Source organism: Hyperoodon ampullatus, assembly GCF_949752795.1.
Source record: "Hyperoodon ampullatus genome assembly, chromosome: 14".
Lineage (NCBI taxonomy): Eukaryota > Metazoa > Chordata > Mammalia > Artiodactyla > Ziphiidae > Hyperoodon > Hyperoodon ampullatus.
The window spans coordinates 76,433,324-76,450,628 of record NC_136927.1 but is presented as its reverse complement, the minus strand read 5'-3'; the positions used below and the strand labels follow the sequence as shown (position 1 = coordinate 76,450,628).

At 42.6% G+C, this 17,305-nt stretch overlaps 1 protein-coding gene across 5 annotated transcripts in view; it reads right to left on the bottom strand.

Moving 5' to 3' along the window:
• Positions 1 to 17,305, bottom strand: part of ARFGEF2 (ARF guanine nucleotide exchange factor 2) — a gene marked incomplete at its 5' end in the record, with an annotated part of 96,899 nt that overhangs the window by 51,671 nt on the left and 27,923 nt on the right. For 2 of the 5 annotated variants that reach the window (XM_079719565.1, XM_079719567.1), the window contains 6 exons: positions 4 to 143; positions 864 to 963; positions 1,603 to 1,837; positions 3,028 to 3,158; positions 7,300 to 7,451; positions 9,093 to 9,161. In XM_079719565.1, the coding sequence (XP_079575691.1) occupies positions 4 to 143; positions 864 to 963; positions 1,603 to 1,837; positions 3,028 to 3,158; positions 7,300 to 7,451; positions 9,093 to 9,161 (827 nt within the window). Of the gene's footprint in view, positions 1 to 3; positions 144 to 863; positions 964 to 1,602; positions 1,838 to 3,027; positions 3,159 to 7,299; positions 7,452 to 9,092; positions 9,174 to 17,305 lie in introns of all 5 variants that reach the window. The other 3 variants (XM_079719569.1, XM_079719566.1, XM_079719568.1) reach the window with 3 other exon arrangements.

Below are 17,305 nucleotides of genomic sequence, written 5' to 3'. Positions count from 1 at the left end.
TACCTGCAGAGGTGTCATTCCCAGCTCGTGTCCACTTCTTCCCTGAGCGATTTTGGATAAATCGTTTACGAGGCGCTCAAAAATGTTAGCAGCATTTAAATCACAGTCGTAGTTGACATAAATATCTACAACACACTGGGCATCTTGGAAAATAACACATGGATATTAGAAATTCTGACTGAACACAGACAGTAGTTACATTATCTTATTAAATGAGATTCCTTGGTAAAAAACTTTTCCCAGTGAATTACTAACTCAGGCTGGACACACCTCACTCTGGAAATGCATGTTGGAAGGACCAGGAGCATGGAAGGCCCTCTTTCTAGGCCTGCCCTGGTACTAAATGAAATCTTAGGCGGCTGCTTCCACCTCTCTACAGCTCACTTTCCTCATCAAAAAAAGGGAGAACAACTGCCCGATCCAATTCTTAAAGTTGTGTAACTTTTATGCAGTTACTCAGATAACAAATAGATGCTCGGTTTATAGCTACACAATTGTACGGTGTAAGGGAAATACACATTTACCTTAGCATCCAATCAAGGGTTGGCAGCACCAAGACCCAGGACCCTGTGACTTACAAACCACGTTCAGCTTGTAGGTAGGGTGACAAGTGTCCTGGTTTTCCAGGATTACGGGGTTTCCCAGGACGTGGGACTTTCCATGCTAGAATCAGAAAGTCCTGGGCAAACCAGTCTGAGTGGGTCATTAGGCTAGCAGTAGCCTTTAAGGTAATGATTTCCTCAGCACTTCATTAAAACGCTAAAAGGAGGAGTTAAAGGTCTTAACCTGGACTTTGGAGAATGAAAGCATCAGAAGTGTTTCTGGGCAAGTCAAATAGATGAGCACCCTCAGGGTGAAAATACCTGCACAGATCCTTGTCAGGGTCTGAATGACCATCCACCTGTGCTCAAAAGAACTTGTTGATGTTTCTAAAATGTTCAGGAAAATCTCTTTGAAAAAGACCTATACGACAAGAAGAAGATAAAGAAGGACACCAATTAATAGTTTAAATTAGGGCTCAAAACCCCCAAAGCCTTTGAAGAACAGGCAGAGCCTATGAGTGAAGCAGTCCGGGCAGGAGAAGAGATGAGGCACACACACTGCTGACCGGCACCAGAACCCTGGGTGGGAAGAGCTAATAGGGTAGGACCACAGTGAAGGGAGAACACGGCCCCATCAGAGGGAGTAGCTGCTCCTGAGAAACCACCAAGAGCTGCTACGTGGAAAGGCAGGACCGGGGTTGTGGTTTTTTTGAGAGAAATCACAAATCTGGATGTTCACGGAGAATCTGATTTCTCAATTTGGAAACGAATTCAAGTTATCCCAAACAACTTACAGGCACATGTTTGGGGACTGAGCCCAACACACAGACCATATGATTTAAACCTCTGGTTAAAATGAAATATACCTTTATATACAAGATTTGGGGGCAGTAACTTTTTATGAAAAGGTGTTCTCTTGCTCAAAATATTCTTCTTTGGGGCACTAGCAAGTAGACTGTGTAACTCTAGTTCCTAGTGACTATGCGGCCAGCAGTTAACGCATCATGCAAAAGTGTCATCAAACTTAAAAAAAAAAAAAAAGTCAATTTGGAGTCCTTACCTCTATCTGCATCTTCAAGTGCATTTTAAAGTTTGAAAGAAGAGTAAGAAAAATGGCGAGAGAGAGCTCAAAGACATCAGGCACTGAGGAGACGCCGTTTTTGGACAACGCCACGCAGAGATACTGCTTGATTGCATTGATGAACATCTCGTGAGTCCTGAAGACCGGGCCAGCGTTCTGCAACACGGAGAGGAGGAGCTGCAGGGAAACCACCTTGGAGCGCAGCTCGTGGGATCTGGCGAAGGAAATGGAAAACAAGGACAGAGCTGAAAGGTGAAATTTTAGAAAGGATGTTTCTTGAGGTCTCACTCCTCTACCAGTGGGGCAGGATTTTCTGAGAAGCCAGGGAGTTGAGAATTGGCAACAGCACCTAAATGTCAAGAGAATGAGGGCAGATGGCATGAGGTGGGTTCTCACAGAACCTGCAGGCCCTGGGAGAACGAGAGCTGCCAACTCCCCGTCATAAAGCACAGAGCCGAGCAGGAGCAAAATAAGTGCACACAGACTCTGGAAAGCTGGTTCTGCAACTAATCTAATAGAACCAATTACTTCACATCCATCACATGAGACGAAAACGTCTGTCCCGCTCTACCTTTAGGGACGAGGAGAACAGTGCTCTTCATCCATCTGCCTCATGCTCCCCACCCCAGCCCACAAGGGATGGTAAGAATGGGACACTTTCATGAGTCTTTTCCCTAACGGTCACCATATTCTTAACAGAAGAGTGAGGATTATTATTAGCGACTAATAATAATGATAATAATAGTAACTAAAAACTCTCATAAAGTACTAGGCCCTATGCTTGGGATGTCATTCTATCATTTCATATCACTGATCCTGTGAGGTGATTTTCCGTATTCCCATTTTTCAGATGAGGTTTAGTAGCTCATATGGCCATGAAGTTGGACTCAAGTAAGCCAGGGCTGAACACAGCTCCCTGTGGCTCCAGAACTCCTGCTTTGACACTCCACAGCACTACCATCCTTGTGGTACATCCTTGACTTTAAAGGTTTGGCTTCTCTGAGTTGAATCTGGGGCTTAAATCTGTATGCACAAAGAAGAAGTTTCCAATCAGGGTAAGAAATTGAGGTTTGTATGCATCCTGATGGTGGACCCCCAGATCAGGAGATTGAATTAATTCATTAGTCAGTAAAAAGAAGATGAATGTTCAATATAATGATTATTTTTAGCATGTAAACCAAGGAAAGGAAAATTGGGCACGATAATCATGGTTGGTGGGAACACAGAGACAATTCATGATGAAAGGACTAGGGGACCTGCATGAGCCTGAAAAAGTTGTAAAACCATCCTGTAAATTCCTGAATTTACACCAACCAGGGGACAAGGCCCTGGGGTTTCTTGGAGCCCCCAAGATCCTCCTGGGTCATTTGGGTTATAGACGGCCAAGAACTGCTGTCCGCTCACTTTGGATCTGGGGGACCTTCGCCCAGGGGTTTCATGGACAGCTTGCACAGGGAGCGAAACACCAGGAAGGCGTCCTTCTGCAGAATGTGCGAGAACCTGGCGGCCACTGGATGTCCTTGTGCATCTGATTCCTAAGATTAGAACAAAGATGAGAAAAATCAAAGGGTCCAAACCAAAGGGTAACTCTTCAAAATTAAGAAATGTAATTATCTCATGAAAATTTAAATTATTGGGTGGGCCAAAAAGTACCTTCGGTTTTTTAAGTAAAAATAAAAGACACATTTTTCATTTTCACCAAGAACTTTATTCAACAACGTATTCACCCTTTTGTTCCACTACCTTCTGCCATTTTTCAGACAACTTCATAATTCCATCTTCCCAAAACTTTTTATCTTTTTCAGCAAAGAACTGTTCCAGGTGCCTTTTACAGTCTTCCAGGGAATTGAAATTTTTTCCATTAAGAGAATTTTGTAAAGACCGAAATAAATGGAAATCCAAAGGAGCAATGTCTAGTGAATACGGTGGATGAATCAGAACTTCCCAGCCAAGCTATAACAGTTTTTGCCTGGTCGTCAAAGAAACATGCAGTCTTGGGTTATCCTGATGGAAGATTACGTTTTCTGTTGACTAATTCTGGATGTTTTTTCTTGCCAGCCGCTTTCAGTTGGTCTAATTAGGAGCAGTACTTGTTGGAATTAATCATCTGGTTTTCTGGAAGGAGCTCATAATAGAGGACTCCCTTCCAATCCCACCATATACACAACGTCACCTTCTTTGGATGAAGACCGGCCTTTGGTGTGGTTGGTGGTGGTTCATTTCATTTGCCCCACAATCTCTTCTGTTCCACATTATTGTACAGTATCCCCTTTTCATTGCCCATCACAATTTGTTTTAAAATAGGAATGGTTTCATTACGTTTCAGTAGAGAATCGCACGCAGAAATACGGTCAAAACATTTTTTTCCCCTTAACTTATGTGGAACCCAAACATCAAACCGATGAACATAATCAAGCTGGTGCAAATGATTTTCAACGCTTGATTTGGATATTTTGAGTATGTCAGCTATCTCTTGCGTGGTATAACGTTGATTGCTGTCAATTATTGTTTCGATTTGATCATTATCAACTTCAACTGGTCTACCCAACCTTGGAGCATCGTCCAGCAAGAAATCTCCAGCACAAAACTTTGCAAACCACTTTTTTTTTTTTTTTTTTTTTTTTTTTTTTTTTGCGTTATGTGGGCCTCTCACTGTTGTGGCCTCTCCCGTTGCGGAGCACAGGCTCCGGACGCACAGGCCCAGCGGCCATGGCTCACGGGCCCAGCCGCTCCGCGGCATGTGGGATCTTCCCAGACCGGGGCACGAACCCGTGTCCCCTGCATCGGCAGGCGGACTCTCAACCACTGCGCCACCAGGGAAGCCCTGCAAACCACTTTTGACACGTTTGATCAGTCACAGCACCTTCTCCATACACTGCACAAATCTTTTTATGCATTTCAGCTGCGTTTTTACCTTTCTTGAAATAATGAAGCATGAAAATGTTGCTTTTTTCTTCCATCTTCAATATTAAAATGGCTACACAAAAATTCACCAATTTTGATGTCTTTTTTTTTAAATGTCTGCTGATATGACAGCTGTCACATACAATTTTAACAAACCTGTTTCAAATGAAGTTAAAGACGACTAAGTGCTACTAGAGCCATCTTATGGAAAAAACTGAACGAACCTTTTGGCCCACCCAGTATTTATTCAATGGGGAAGTGAGGGATGTGGAGGAGGAAACAATATGTCAAAACAGGAGCTTATGGGGGAGTCATTACAGCAATTCTAAAAATTGTTCCTTGTCCTTCAAAAAGTGGGTGTGGGTGGTTTAAAATGATAAACAAGCAAAGGTTAAACCATAAAAGAACCCAAAACAAATATAGGTAATTATTTATATTAGCTTGGGTGAAAAAGGTATTTCTAAGAATATTATTGCAGGATAAATGGGGGAAAAATGACAGGTATTTGTTTTAAAATAAACTTCTTTAACTAAAAAAGTAAGCTACATTAAAAAATTTTTTAAATAAATGTTTGCAACATATGACAAGGATTAAATCCTCAACATACAAAAAGTTCTCATAATTCATTCAGGAAATATGGAAACCCTACTCCCAAATGAAAAACAGGCAGAAAGCATGAGTAAACAATTCACCAAGAAATGCAAATAACAGATAAACCAAAATAACCTTACTACTAATTATTAAGGCAGGATCTTTCTTCCATCAGACCAGCAAAGATCTGAGTGAATGCTACTGCTCAGTTTTAATGAGGGAATGGGAAAATGAGTGCTGAGAGCCTCCAAGTGGGCAGAAATTCGACCATTGCCCTCCTGGCTGCCTAATTTGATGTTGAGGAACAAAAGCCTTAAAGCTCCCAACTCTTGACCCAACAATACCACTTGTATGAATTTATCATAAATAATTAAGGATGGGCATAAGATCTATCTACAAGGGTGTTCACTGTAGAACTGTCTCCTGTGATTAAACTGAAAATAACCCAAAAACCTAATAGGGAACTGTTACATTATGGTAATCCATGATAAAATCTCACATGGTCATTAAAAACATTAGTTAGACATATATGTACTACTGATGTAAAAAGATGTCCATAGAACAGTGTTGAGTGAACAAAGTTGCAGCCTAGTACATAACACACAAATACCTAGTGTGGATTTAAGTACATCCCTATATAAGTGCATTCTTTTTTTTTTTTTTTTTTTTTTTTGTGGTACGCGGGCCTCTCACTGTTGTGGCCTCTCCCGTTGCGGAGCACAGGCTCCGGATGCACAGGCTCAGCAGCCATGGCTCACGGGCCCAGCCGCTCCGCGGCATATGGGATCCTCCCAGACCGGGGCACGAACCCGTATCCCCTGCATCGGCAGGCGGACTCTCAACCACTGCGCCACCAGGGAGGCCCTATAAGTGCATTCTTAATGGGGATGATATAACCCCAAGGGGACTGCTATAGACTGGATGTCTGTGCCCTCCACTCCACCCCAAAATTCACATGTTGAAACCTAATCCTTATGTGACGGTGTTTGGAGGTGGGGCCTTCGAGAGGTGATTAGGTCATGAGGGTGGAGCTCTCATGGATGGGATTAATGTCCTTATTAAAGAGGCCCCAGAGAGCTCCCTCGCCCCTTCTGCCAGAAGGACAGAGTAAAAAGACAGTTATCTGTGAGCCAGGAAACAGACTCTCACCAGACACTGAAACTGCTGGTACCTTGATCTTGGACTTCCCAGTTTCCAGAACTGTGAGAAACATATTTCTGTTGTTTACAAGTCACCCAGTAAATAGTATTCTGTTAGAGCAGCCTATACAGACTAAGACAGGGGCAAAAATGGTTGGAGGCGGGGGCAATGGGTGTGGAAAAAAATCATTCTTTTTACGAATAAAGCACAGATATACATACAGTACATAAACAGGTATCTAGTTTACCAATAGCTTTAAAATTTCATGAAACAGGGTGATGAATGGGAAAAATACATAAAAAGGCTCCCGTGTGTGTGTGTGTGTGTGTGTGTGTGTGTGTGTGTGTGTGAGTGTGAGTGTGTGAGAGAGAGAGAGATCATTTAAAAGGTTGAGAAACATTGGTGAAAAGGTACAGCGAGAGAGTGGGTTCAGGTGGGATGTTAATATCATTTCTTCCTGTTTTGAATGTTTATATATACTGTTTTCAAGAGAACAACAAAGCTACCTAAAAAAATAATAATAATGTAGCAGACACACTTAGGGGGGCCCTGAAAGGATGTTCATAATACACCTCAAATTTAAAAAGCAGGTTACAAAACAGCATGTACATTGTGTTACTACATTTAAGCGGTAAAAAACATGGGAGGGAGAGAAAAATCTAGAGTATAAGTAGAATGTTAACAAATGTTATCTCTGGGTTTAGAAGATTATGGATGACTTCTATTTCCTTATTTTCCTTCTCTGTACTATTTTTCTATAACGAATGTACACCATTTTAAGATAAAAGAAAAAGGGCAGGAAACGTAAGTTTTTAAAAGTCTGAATAAATACGGTTTAACAACCCTATTATATACCACCAACATTAGCATGTTCCAAGAATGGAACCTATTAACACAAAGACTATCAGGCCAGGATGGTGTGACTAAAGAACTGAACAGGGCTTGTTGGTTTTCACTCGCTTCTTCTGATAGAGATTTAATTCTGCATCTTCTAAAAAAGTAAAAACCAAAACAAGCCTGATAGGAAGATCACCAACGTACCAGATTATCTGCCGAAGACAAGGACTGCCTGTCGTCTGCTATCCCATTGGTCTGTGAGTTTTCGTCAGCTGCTGGGGGCGTGGCATGTTCCTGGCGCTCCAGTTCACCCAGGACCCTCTCAGGCTCTGTCAGGCCATGCTTTTGTGCTGCTTCTTAAAATACAATGCAAAAGTCATTACCAAGTTAGTACTTACCCTAAAAGGTGGCCTCACACCAAGAAGAAGTTATTCACATAACCTTCCAGCTACTGCTTTCCCCCTTTCCCTGAGCCACTGCCCTGCTCTGGCTGTATGTGTCTATTACCCACAGCCCCACTCCCAGGTGGCTTCCTTCACATTGTGGCCCAGGTCAGTGGTGCCTCCAGAATTGTCCAATACAGCAGTCCTGCCCACCCCTACCTACTTCCAAAGAAGATTAGAACCAGCTAAACATAAAAAGCACAGATTTTCTTTTTTAAAAAGGCTACTAATACAGGGGTTAGAGAACAAGAGTTACATAAATGAAAAGAGTTTGATAGTTATGATAGAAAACCTCAGTCACAGGAAAAAAAAAAAAATGTAGACCTGAGCTTCCTGGCAGCCATGTGGAAAAGGAAAAGACAAAGAATTAAATAGATTCCATCATTTAATGAAAGAAAGCATATCTGATGATTAGCAGAACAGCTGAACTCTATGAGGAATTTACCATGTGGATCATGTATTTAAGGGACACCGAACAACTTAATAAGCATAATCGTCCATAATGGTTTTTGAAGCATATATTCATTCAACAAATATTTATCAGGTGTCTATTATGTGCCAAGCTCTGTGCTAGGGGCTGGGGGATATAGCAGTGAACAAGACAGATAAGTGTTCATTACGTGAGGACTTCTTGCATTGGCCCCAGAAAAAAAAAATCTAAAGGTATGAAATAAAATTATTTTATTTTAAAGACATTTCTATAAAAAGTTAAACAAATAATGAAATCTATGAATATAGTTTGGTGGTACCCTAAATTAATAAAAGGATAGGGCTTAGAGCAGTGGGTCAAACTTCTTTGACCATGATCCTCACTAAGAAATACATTTTAACAGTCATGACCCAGTATACACGTGTGCACAAAAATAAATCACTGAAACATGTTTCATGAAACAATGCTTAACATTACTATATGAGTCACATTCAGCTTGCATCTATTTTCATTTTATTCTCTTCCATTTAGAAAACGCTGATTGCAACCCACTAATTTATTGAGTTCTCAATCCATTCATGGTTTATTGGCACTGGAGCTGAGTACTCAGCACATAACCACTGACCTGAGATTTTGGGTAAAAACAAAGGAAAAATCATCTGATAGTCATTCTGAGCTATGCAAGGTTAATTCCACTGAAACTACACCAAAAACTGAGGGAGTTAAGAATGAAGTCTAACAAAATGAACGAAGCCTCCCTGTGCATCTGATACCTGCTGACGTGGGGACGGTCCCCTGGATACATCAATGGCTAGCCAGGAAAATTCACCACCTCAGGGCTCCCCGCCCACTTCTGGAAAAACCTGGCTGTATACAGGAGTGGCCCTCTGCATCTCCATGTGGAGCACCCAACTCTTAACACTGTCGGACTGTGCTTCTTGAACCCAACCCGAGTGAGAACACCGATCACTAACGACAAGTAATTTCTGAATTCCATATGAATGTTGGGCAGACAGGGGCAGACTCAGCTTCCATGAGTTTACTGGGGGTGGGCACTAAAATACCTGGCTGGGGACGTCTATGAAGGAACGAGTAGGAGGAAAGGCTGGGGTCTTGGTTCTTACCTTTAACTGCAGACGTGACCACATCTTCTAAGATCTCCTTCACCACTTCCTGAGCTCCATCTTCCGTCCCTACACATACACCAAATACACAAACGCAAACACATACGTGTGGGCATTTCCAGGGAAAACTAAGGAAGGTGGAGAAGGAGATTAAGAGTCACAGTCGGAAGGCAAGGGTACAAATAAGCTCTCTCCAAAGCCAAATCTGACTGTGTCCCAGGAAATCTGGAAACTCATAGGCAGCATCTGCTATGACTCGGTTTTCCCTCTGTGGAACACTAAGACCTCGCTGTCTTATACATTCTTCCTTCCTGAGTCACAGCTGCTGGCCCAGGGCCCTCTCTACCACCCCGGCTTGGAGGCAGGAGCTGGACTGTATCCAGCTATGGTTCCTGGCAGAACAGAAGAAGGAGCTTCATCTTGTCCCTTCACCTCGTGTACCACAGAGCCCTGGTAAATGACATGCCTTCTGCTGCTTCGTTTTCCCACACTGTAAACCCAGAACTTAGCATGAGATTTCTAATGTGACAGTTGAGGATTTACTAAATTTTAAATTGAATTATTCTATAAAATGTTAACTGTTTAAGTGGAAGAGGTTTGGTACCAGTTGTTTTTGTAGAAAACTAGTTCTGGGAGAACTAGTAAACAGCACTTGACTAGACCTTTGGAAGTAAATATTACTGATTTATAAAACATCACTGACCAAAAGGCCATCATGTTAAATAAACAAAACCAAAATAACCCTTTAAATTCTTCCGTAACGAGGATTTTCAATCAGGCCACTATTTTTATGAGTTCTGGGCTTGGTCCACTAGATCCTGCAGAAGCAGCACCAAGTATTTTCATTTCCATTGAGCACTTAACTCATGTGAAAGAAAAATGCTGCCCCACATATCATATCAGTAAACAAAGGATGTTGCAGCCAACAGCCGCCCCCTACGGTAATCCCTGGGGGAACTCAGGATGGAGACAAATGACACCACGCCCTCAGCCACTGCAGCCACCTCCAAAGGGTGCACCTGAGGGGACTCAGGATGGGAAAGCACAGGACACTGGCCCCAGATAGTTAAGGTGCACATCAAAGGAATGACTTCAATGCGCCCAGGCTCTTGCATCTTCCCATAAACAGAAAAGTACTCAATTCATTAACTTGAGACATCTGGTTTTCTTGAATTAACAGTAATATTTTGAAGTTCCGACTACCTGGTCTTTGTTGCAAAAACTCCTCTACCCGCTGGCTCCTCCCTGACCTCTTCGGGGCAGGTCCGCAGAGAGGCTGTGTCCTGGCTTAAGTCCTCAGGTTTGTCCGCCAATAAAACATAATTCTCAACTTTTATTCTCAACTGTGCATTTTTTTTTCAGTTGGTACTCACCACAACTATGTATTTATTCTCCACCCCCCAGCTTTACTGAGGGCTAATTGACAAATAAAACCATCATAATTATTTAAATGGGTAAGTAAATTTATGGGGAAAATACTGATGTTATATGCTTTTCTTAGAGGGCAAAAAAGAACTTGGATGGAAGTTAGAAAAGTCCGCAGCCACAGGCAGAATCTTCTAAACCTGTTTTTTCATCTAAATAAGATGATTTAGTCTGGATCAGTGTTACTCACACTTCAGTCATTCTCACACAACCTTCACAATTTTTGCCATTTTCGTGCACCACTTATAGTATTATATTTATTACATACATATTTACATACATATTTAACAGTGCTCTTTAACTCACCTTAAATAGTAACTAATATTCACAAAAACACAGGCTTCATACGCTAATCATACTTTCTGAATGCGTGTTAAAATAAATGTACAACTATTAAAATAAAAACCATTCACCTATGAGCCGTCTAAGATCTCATCTACACCATGATTTGGTAAACAAGTGGCTAGATATTTCCAAGTTCCTTTCTAGTTCCAACATTCTCTTATGCTATGATTTAATAGAATTATGATGACAGTTTCTAATCTGTTAGTCCCTTGTACACATTCAACACCCAAGAAATATCAGCCTGATGCACACATTTCATCAGAGGAGCTGCAGGCTTGATGAGTTAAATCAGAGTCTGGGAAGTGGTGGCTGCCGGGTACATCTGGTCTACAGATATGCACTGTTTAGCCTACACCCTGCTTCCCCCCGCCCCCAAACTTTAGTGAGCTGTAAGTGACAAGAATTATATCTATCTAAGGTGTATGACTTGATGATATGATATATGCATACATTGAGAAATAAACACTACAAACAAGCCAATTAACATATTCATCACCTCACAGAGTTACCTTATTTTTTTCCTTTTTTTTCTGATGAAAACACTTAAGATCTACACTCAGCAAATTTCAAGTGTATAGCACAGTACTGTTAACTCTGGTCACACAGGTGTACATTAGATCTCCAGAACTTATCTATCTTGCATAACTGAAACTTTGTACCCCCGACAAACATTTCTCCAGCCACCTTTTTACACTATCTCTATGAATCTGACTACTCTAGGTACACCTCATATAAATGGAATCATGCAGTATTTGTCTTTTTTGTGACTGGCTTCTTTCACTTAGCATAATGCCCCCAGGTCCATCCATGTTGTTACAACTGGCAGGATATCCTTTTTTAAGGCTGAATAATATTTCACTGTATGTATATAACCACATCTCTTTTTCCATTCATCTGTTGATGGGCACTTACGCTGTTTCCATATCTTGGTTATCATGAATAATGCTGCAATGAACATGGGAGTGTAGATTATCTCTTCAAGATCCTGATTTCATTTCCTGATTTCATTTCATTTCTACATACTCAGAAACAGAATTGCTGGATCATAAAGTATTTCTATTTCTAATTTTTTGAGGAACCTCCATACTGTTCTTTTTTTCCTCCACACTTTTTTGTAACAGCTGTACCAACTTACATTCCTACCAACAGGGTACAAGGGTTCCCTTTTCTCTACATCCCCTCCAACTCTTTCTGATGAAAGTCATTCTAACAGACATGAGGTGGTATCTCATCGTACTTTTGATTTCTATTTTCCTGGTTATTAGTGAAGTTGAGCACCTTCTTAAATGTCTCCTGACCATTTGTATATCTTCTTCTGAGAAATGTCTATTCAGGTCCTTTACCCATTTTTCAATGGGGTTATTTGTGGTTTTTTACTCTTGTATGAGTTTCTTAGATATTTTGGATGTTAACCCCTTATCAGATATATAGTTTGCAAATATTTTCTCCCAATCCATAGGTTGCATTTTCACTCTGTTGATTGTTTCCTTTGCTGTGCCTATGCACTGCTTTCTAAAACTTTTGAATTAGCTGTGAACATTTAAAGACTGGGAGACATGTCATAAAAATCCAGATCTCGCTTCTATTTGAAAAAAAAAGAATATCTGGTAACACTGGCCCCAACCGGCTAGAACCAGGAGTAGCTGTCCCCTTTAGCCAGGGCATGAACTCTGCAGATGTCCTGCTGCCTCATCCCATGCCACTCCCAACTGTCTATCCTCCACTGAGGTCAAGCACAGAGAGTAGGAAAGGAACACACGCCTAGTAGCATGTCTCTGACAAGAGTGGTAAAAATGGGAGACTGACGGGGTAGGGTGTTTTAAGAACCTCAGAGAGAAAATGTTCCTCAACACGGTGATTAAGAGTGAGGGCTCTGGGGCTTCCCTGGTAGCGCAGTGGTTGAAAGTCCGCCTGCCGATGCAGGGGACACGGGTTCGTGCCCCGGTCTGGGAAGATCCCACATGCCGTGGAGCGGCTGGGCCCGTGAGCCATGGCCGCTGAGCCTGCACGTCCGGAGCCTGTGCTCCGCAACTGGAGAGGCCACAACAGTGAGAGGCCCGCGTACCGCAAAAACAAAAAAGAGTGAGGGCCCTGGAGCCAGTATACCTGGTTCAGATCCCGCTCTACCACTTCCCGATGTGGGAACTTAAGTAACTGCCCCGAGCCTTGGTTTCCTCAGCAGTGAACAAGGATGATTACAACAGCACCTACCTCACAGGGTTTGTGAGAACTGGATAAGATAAAACACGTAAAGCGTTTAAGATGGTGCCTGAAAAGAAGAGCGCTCAAACGTTCCTTTTTCTTGGGACTGTGTGTTTTATATGTAGAGCGTAATTGCGTTAAGACATTCACGATGCCCTGGTGATAGAAGCTTTCTCGTTTCTGCCATCTGCCTGGCCCTGGAGACTAAGTCCATATTGAAATTTCCCAACTAGCCATGTTGAAATCACTTTCAGTTAGCTAAAGCCTTCACTATCTTTCACTCCTACAGAGAAAAGTAAAATTTCCATTTCAACATAGATCTCTCCTTTCCTTCACTGCCGTTTTTCCATTTAAACAGCATCAGGATCACCATTTTTTTGAGGGTAAGAGTGTTTAACCTATCTTCCTTGACAGGCTGGATCCGTACCAGCACCCATTCAAAATTAAAATAGTCTCAGGCTAGGAAGGGGTGGGGAGTCAGGAAGTCCAGACTCCCATGGAAGGTTCCTGCAGAGGGAGCTGTTGCTGAGGAATCCCACTAGAGGCCCAGAAGCAGCAGGACTCCACACAGGAACCCTGGGCCACTTCCCCTGCTAACATGACCGCCTGCAGGACTCAGAAGAGGCCTTCCTGGACGGTGTAATGACCACCAAGAAGGCTGCTGTGTTTAAGTTTCAAGCCTGCTGTGAAAATGTGGGACAACCAAATCAAATCAAATCCTTGCAAAGTTCAGAGTACGCTTAAAAAACACTGGTTTGCGGGGAAGTCCAGAGGCCACCACCTGGCCGTTACTGATTAGGTAACAGACCCTACCTGTTTCACAGACTCTGTCCCCAAGTAAAATAAGATGGACACCTTGACTAGGTTCAGACTGGAGAAACCCTTGCTGCCACCCCCTCCCTAGCCAGCTAGACAACAACCCCTGAGGCAGGCACTGCCAGTTACCTAACTCAGATCCTTCTTCCTCAGAGAGCTCTATTTCTGTTTCGGAAGGGGCTGTGCCTACGTTTCCTGGCCTTCCTAGTAGAAAGGGTGGCCATGTGACCCAGTTTTAGCCAATGAGGGGCAAGCCTAAGTAACGTGGATGGCACAGGCTTCCAGGAAGGCTCCTTAGAAGGGGCGTGACTCGGCTAGGAGTCCTTTAGTCCATAAAAAAGAAAGAAATCTTGCCATTCGTGACAACATGGATGGACCTAGAGCATATTATGCTAAGTGAAATAAGTCAGAAAAAGACAAATCCTCTATGTTTTCACTTATACGTGGAATATAAAAAACAAAACAAATGGACAAATATAACAAAACAGAAATAGACTCACAGATACAGAGAACAGACTAGTGGCTGCTAGAGGGGAGGGGAGTGGGGTATGGGGCAAAATAGGTGAAGGAGATTAAGAGGTACAAACTACCACTTATAAGATAAATAAGTCACAGGGATGTAATGCACAGCACAGGATACACAGTCAATAATATTGTGATAACTGTGTACAGTTTGTCACCTCTAAAAATATCAAATCACGATGGTGTACACCTGAAACTAATATCAGGTGGTAAGTCAGTTATACTTCAATTAAAGAAATAAAAATGAATCAGTTAGTCAAAGATCCTTACTCTCATGGTACTTACATCCTAGCTAGGATAATAAGTAAATTATACTTTCTGCTACATGCTAGGGAAAAAGTAGAGTGGGAGGAGGGAGACGTGGAGTTAGAAGGGGCCAGTGTGTGCATGTGGTGACAATGAAATATGACATACACCTGTTTCCTAGAAACGAGGCTTTGGTGATGTCCAGCGTCTAAGCATTTGGTAACACGTAAGAAAACTAAAGGGAAAAACCAAGGCATAAAGCTGTTTGCTGTCACATTCTGGCCACACACCAATACGGTTCCTCAAATATATGAAATACATTGGACAACTTATTGTCCCAAAAGAAATGTCCATTACACAGCTAATAAAAATGCTATAAACCAATGAGCTGCAAAGCCTCCCTGTAAAGCAGGCTGTGCCAAAAACAAGTCAGAAAGAAGGGGGACCTGTGGGTACATTTTGTTGTTTTGATAAAGTGTTAGCCTGAGAACTTTTGTTTGTTTGTTTAAAGCTATTTTCGTTTTTTTTTTTTTTTGGCCAAGCAGCACCGTGTAGCATGGGGGATCTTAGTTCCCCGACCAGGGATTGAACCCACGCCCCCTGTAGTGGAAGCGTGGAGTCATAACCACTGGACTGCCAGGGAATTCCCCAGACCCTTTTTTTTTCTGGTCGACAAAAATAATAAAATTCCTAAAGCAGAGGATCTGGTATCGTTAACGTGGAAAACAGACTCACGTTATCCTACTGCACTGTTCCCATTATCTTCACGTCTGATTACCACTTGAAATATTTGTAATTTTTTTCTCTAAACTAACTCATTTTTTAAGCTGAAACTTATATGAAAGATAATAACAACAAACACTTACAGAGCCCTAAGTGCCAGACACTGTTCTCATTAATTCTCACAAACCTATAAGTACCAGTTGTATTCTCATTTTAAAGATGAGGAAACTGAGGCTCAGAGAGGTTAAAGATTTTGCTCAAGGTCACAGAGCTACTAAGTGGTCAGCCATGATCTGAACCCAGGCTGTCTGATCAGAACCTCCACAGTGGCTGAGGGAGGATACGTTTTCTCTATTTTGTAGTACCTAAGAGTTGGGTTGTTTTTCCCTTAAAGAATGGGTTGCAAGATGAAAAAAGTGAGCTAAGAAATCTGTGAACACACTGGTAACTCTGTACCTACAACAGCTACATATTAGCTGTATACATGTAAAAATGCTAAAGTCTAATGCTGGGAGTGAAAGAGTCAGAATCTTAAAAATAAACTTAAAAGAAAAGGGGAAGTGACTGCTCGTGGGTACAGGGCTGGGTGTGATAAAAATGCTCTAAAACTGATTGTGGTGATTGTTGCAAACTGTGACCATTCTAAAAAGAACTGAACTGTACATTTTAAACGGGTGAACTTATGGAATGTGAATTGTATTTCAATCAAGCTGTTTTTTAAAAAATTGACAAGAATAGCTGGGCCATCGGAGGGGTGTGAATGGACAAATGGGGTGAGGTCCCAAGGGAAGGCTGTTGGCCATGCCCTAAAATTCACATAAGCTAGCATGTCACAGGCTCAAAAATCTCATTTTGCGAATTTACAGAGAGCCATCTGATCCACTTCTTGGTCAGGCCGATAAGACTGACAAACTGTCGATTTATCAACTCCGGATGAAAAACTGCTGAGGGGGAAAAGATGCTCTGGTCTGTCGGTGAATTGTTACCCACACAAATTTCACTGGGAGGCACATTATCCCAAGAAGGCCCAGGAAGGGTTCCCAGTAAAGCAGGACAACGTATGTGGAGCACCCAGGTAGCAAGCACCACTCCTGGCACAGTGACTGCCTAGCCAGGGGTGGCTACGTGACGGCCATTCCACAGGATAGAACCCACAGGAGAGCTGGATGTGTCCTCTGTCACAGAGGCACTGGAGCCTGGGGGCCTCGGCAGCCTGGACTCTACCCTGGGGCGCAGTGTCCCCCAGGCCGGCACCTCCACCATCTGCCTCGCAGGCTGCTCTTCCTCCCAGGCCTCCCAGGCTCCTCAACCGGTTCTCCTGAAGGACTCGTTCTTTCTTTAGAGCCACATCTGGAGAACTGGAAGCCAGTCACTCTTTGTAAGGGTGACGGTGCACCTCCATTCTGACCTACCATTGGCAGGTTTGCGGTCTGATTTCTATAGGCAATCTGATGCCCATGCTCTTGGAAGAAGCCTCACAGGGTATATCATACTGGCAACAAAATCCACAGCAATATACTAAGTGTAAAGCATACTTTGTTAGAACAGAATTTTAAGTTAAAAAAATGTATTTACTGAATATGTATGCTGGGCACCAGACCAGGTGTTGGGAATATAGTGTGAACAGGGTGACCAAGGTCTTAGACCGGGTGCAAGTGAACACAAACTCTTCAGTGATTTGGGGTAGTAATAAGTGCTATGAGGGGGACTTCCTTGGTGGGGCAGTGGTTGAGAATCCGCCTGCCAATACAGAGGACACGGGTTCGAGCCCTGGTCCAGGAAGATTCCACATGCTGTGGAGCAACTAAGCCCATGTGCCACAACTACTGAGCCTGTGCTCTAGAGCCCACGAGCCACAACTACTGAAGCCTGCGCACCTAGAGCCTGTGCTCTGCAACAAGAGAAGCCACGACAATGAGAAGTCCATGCACCAC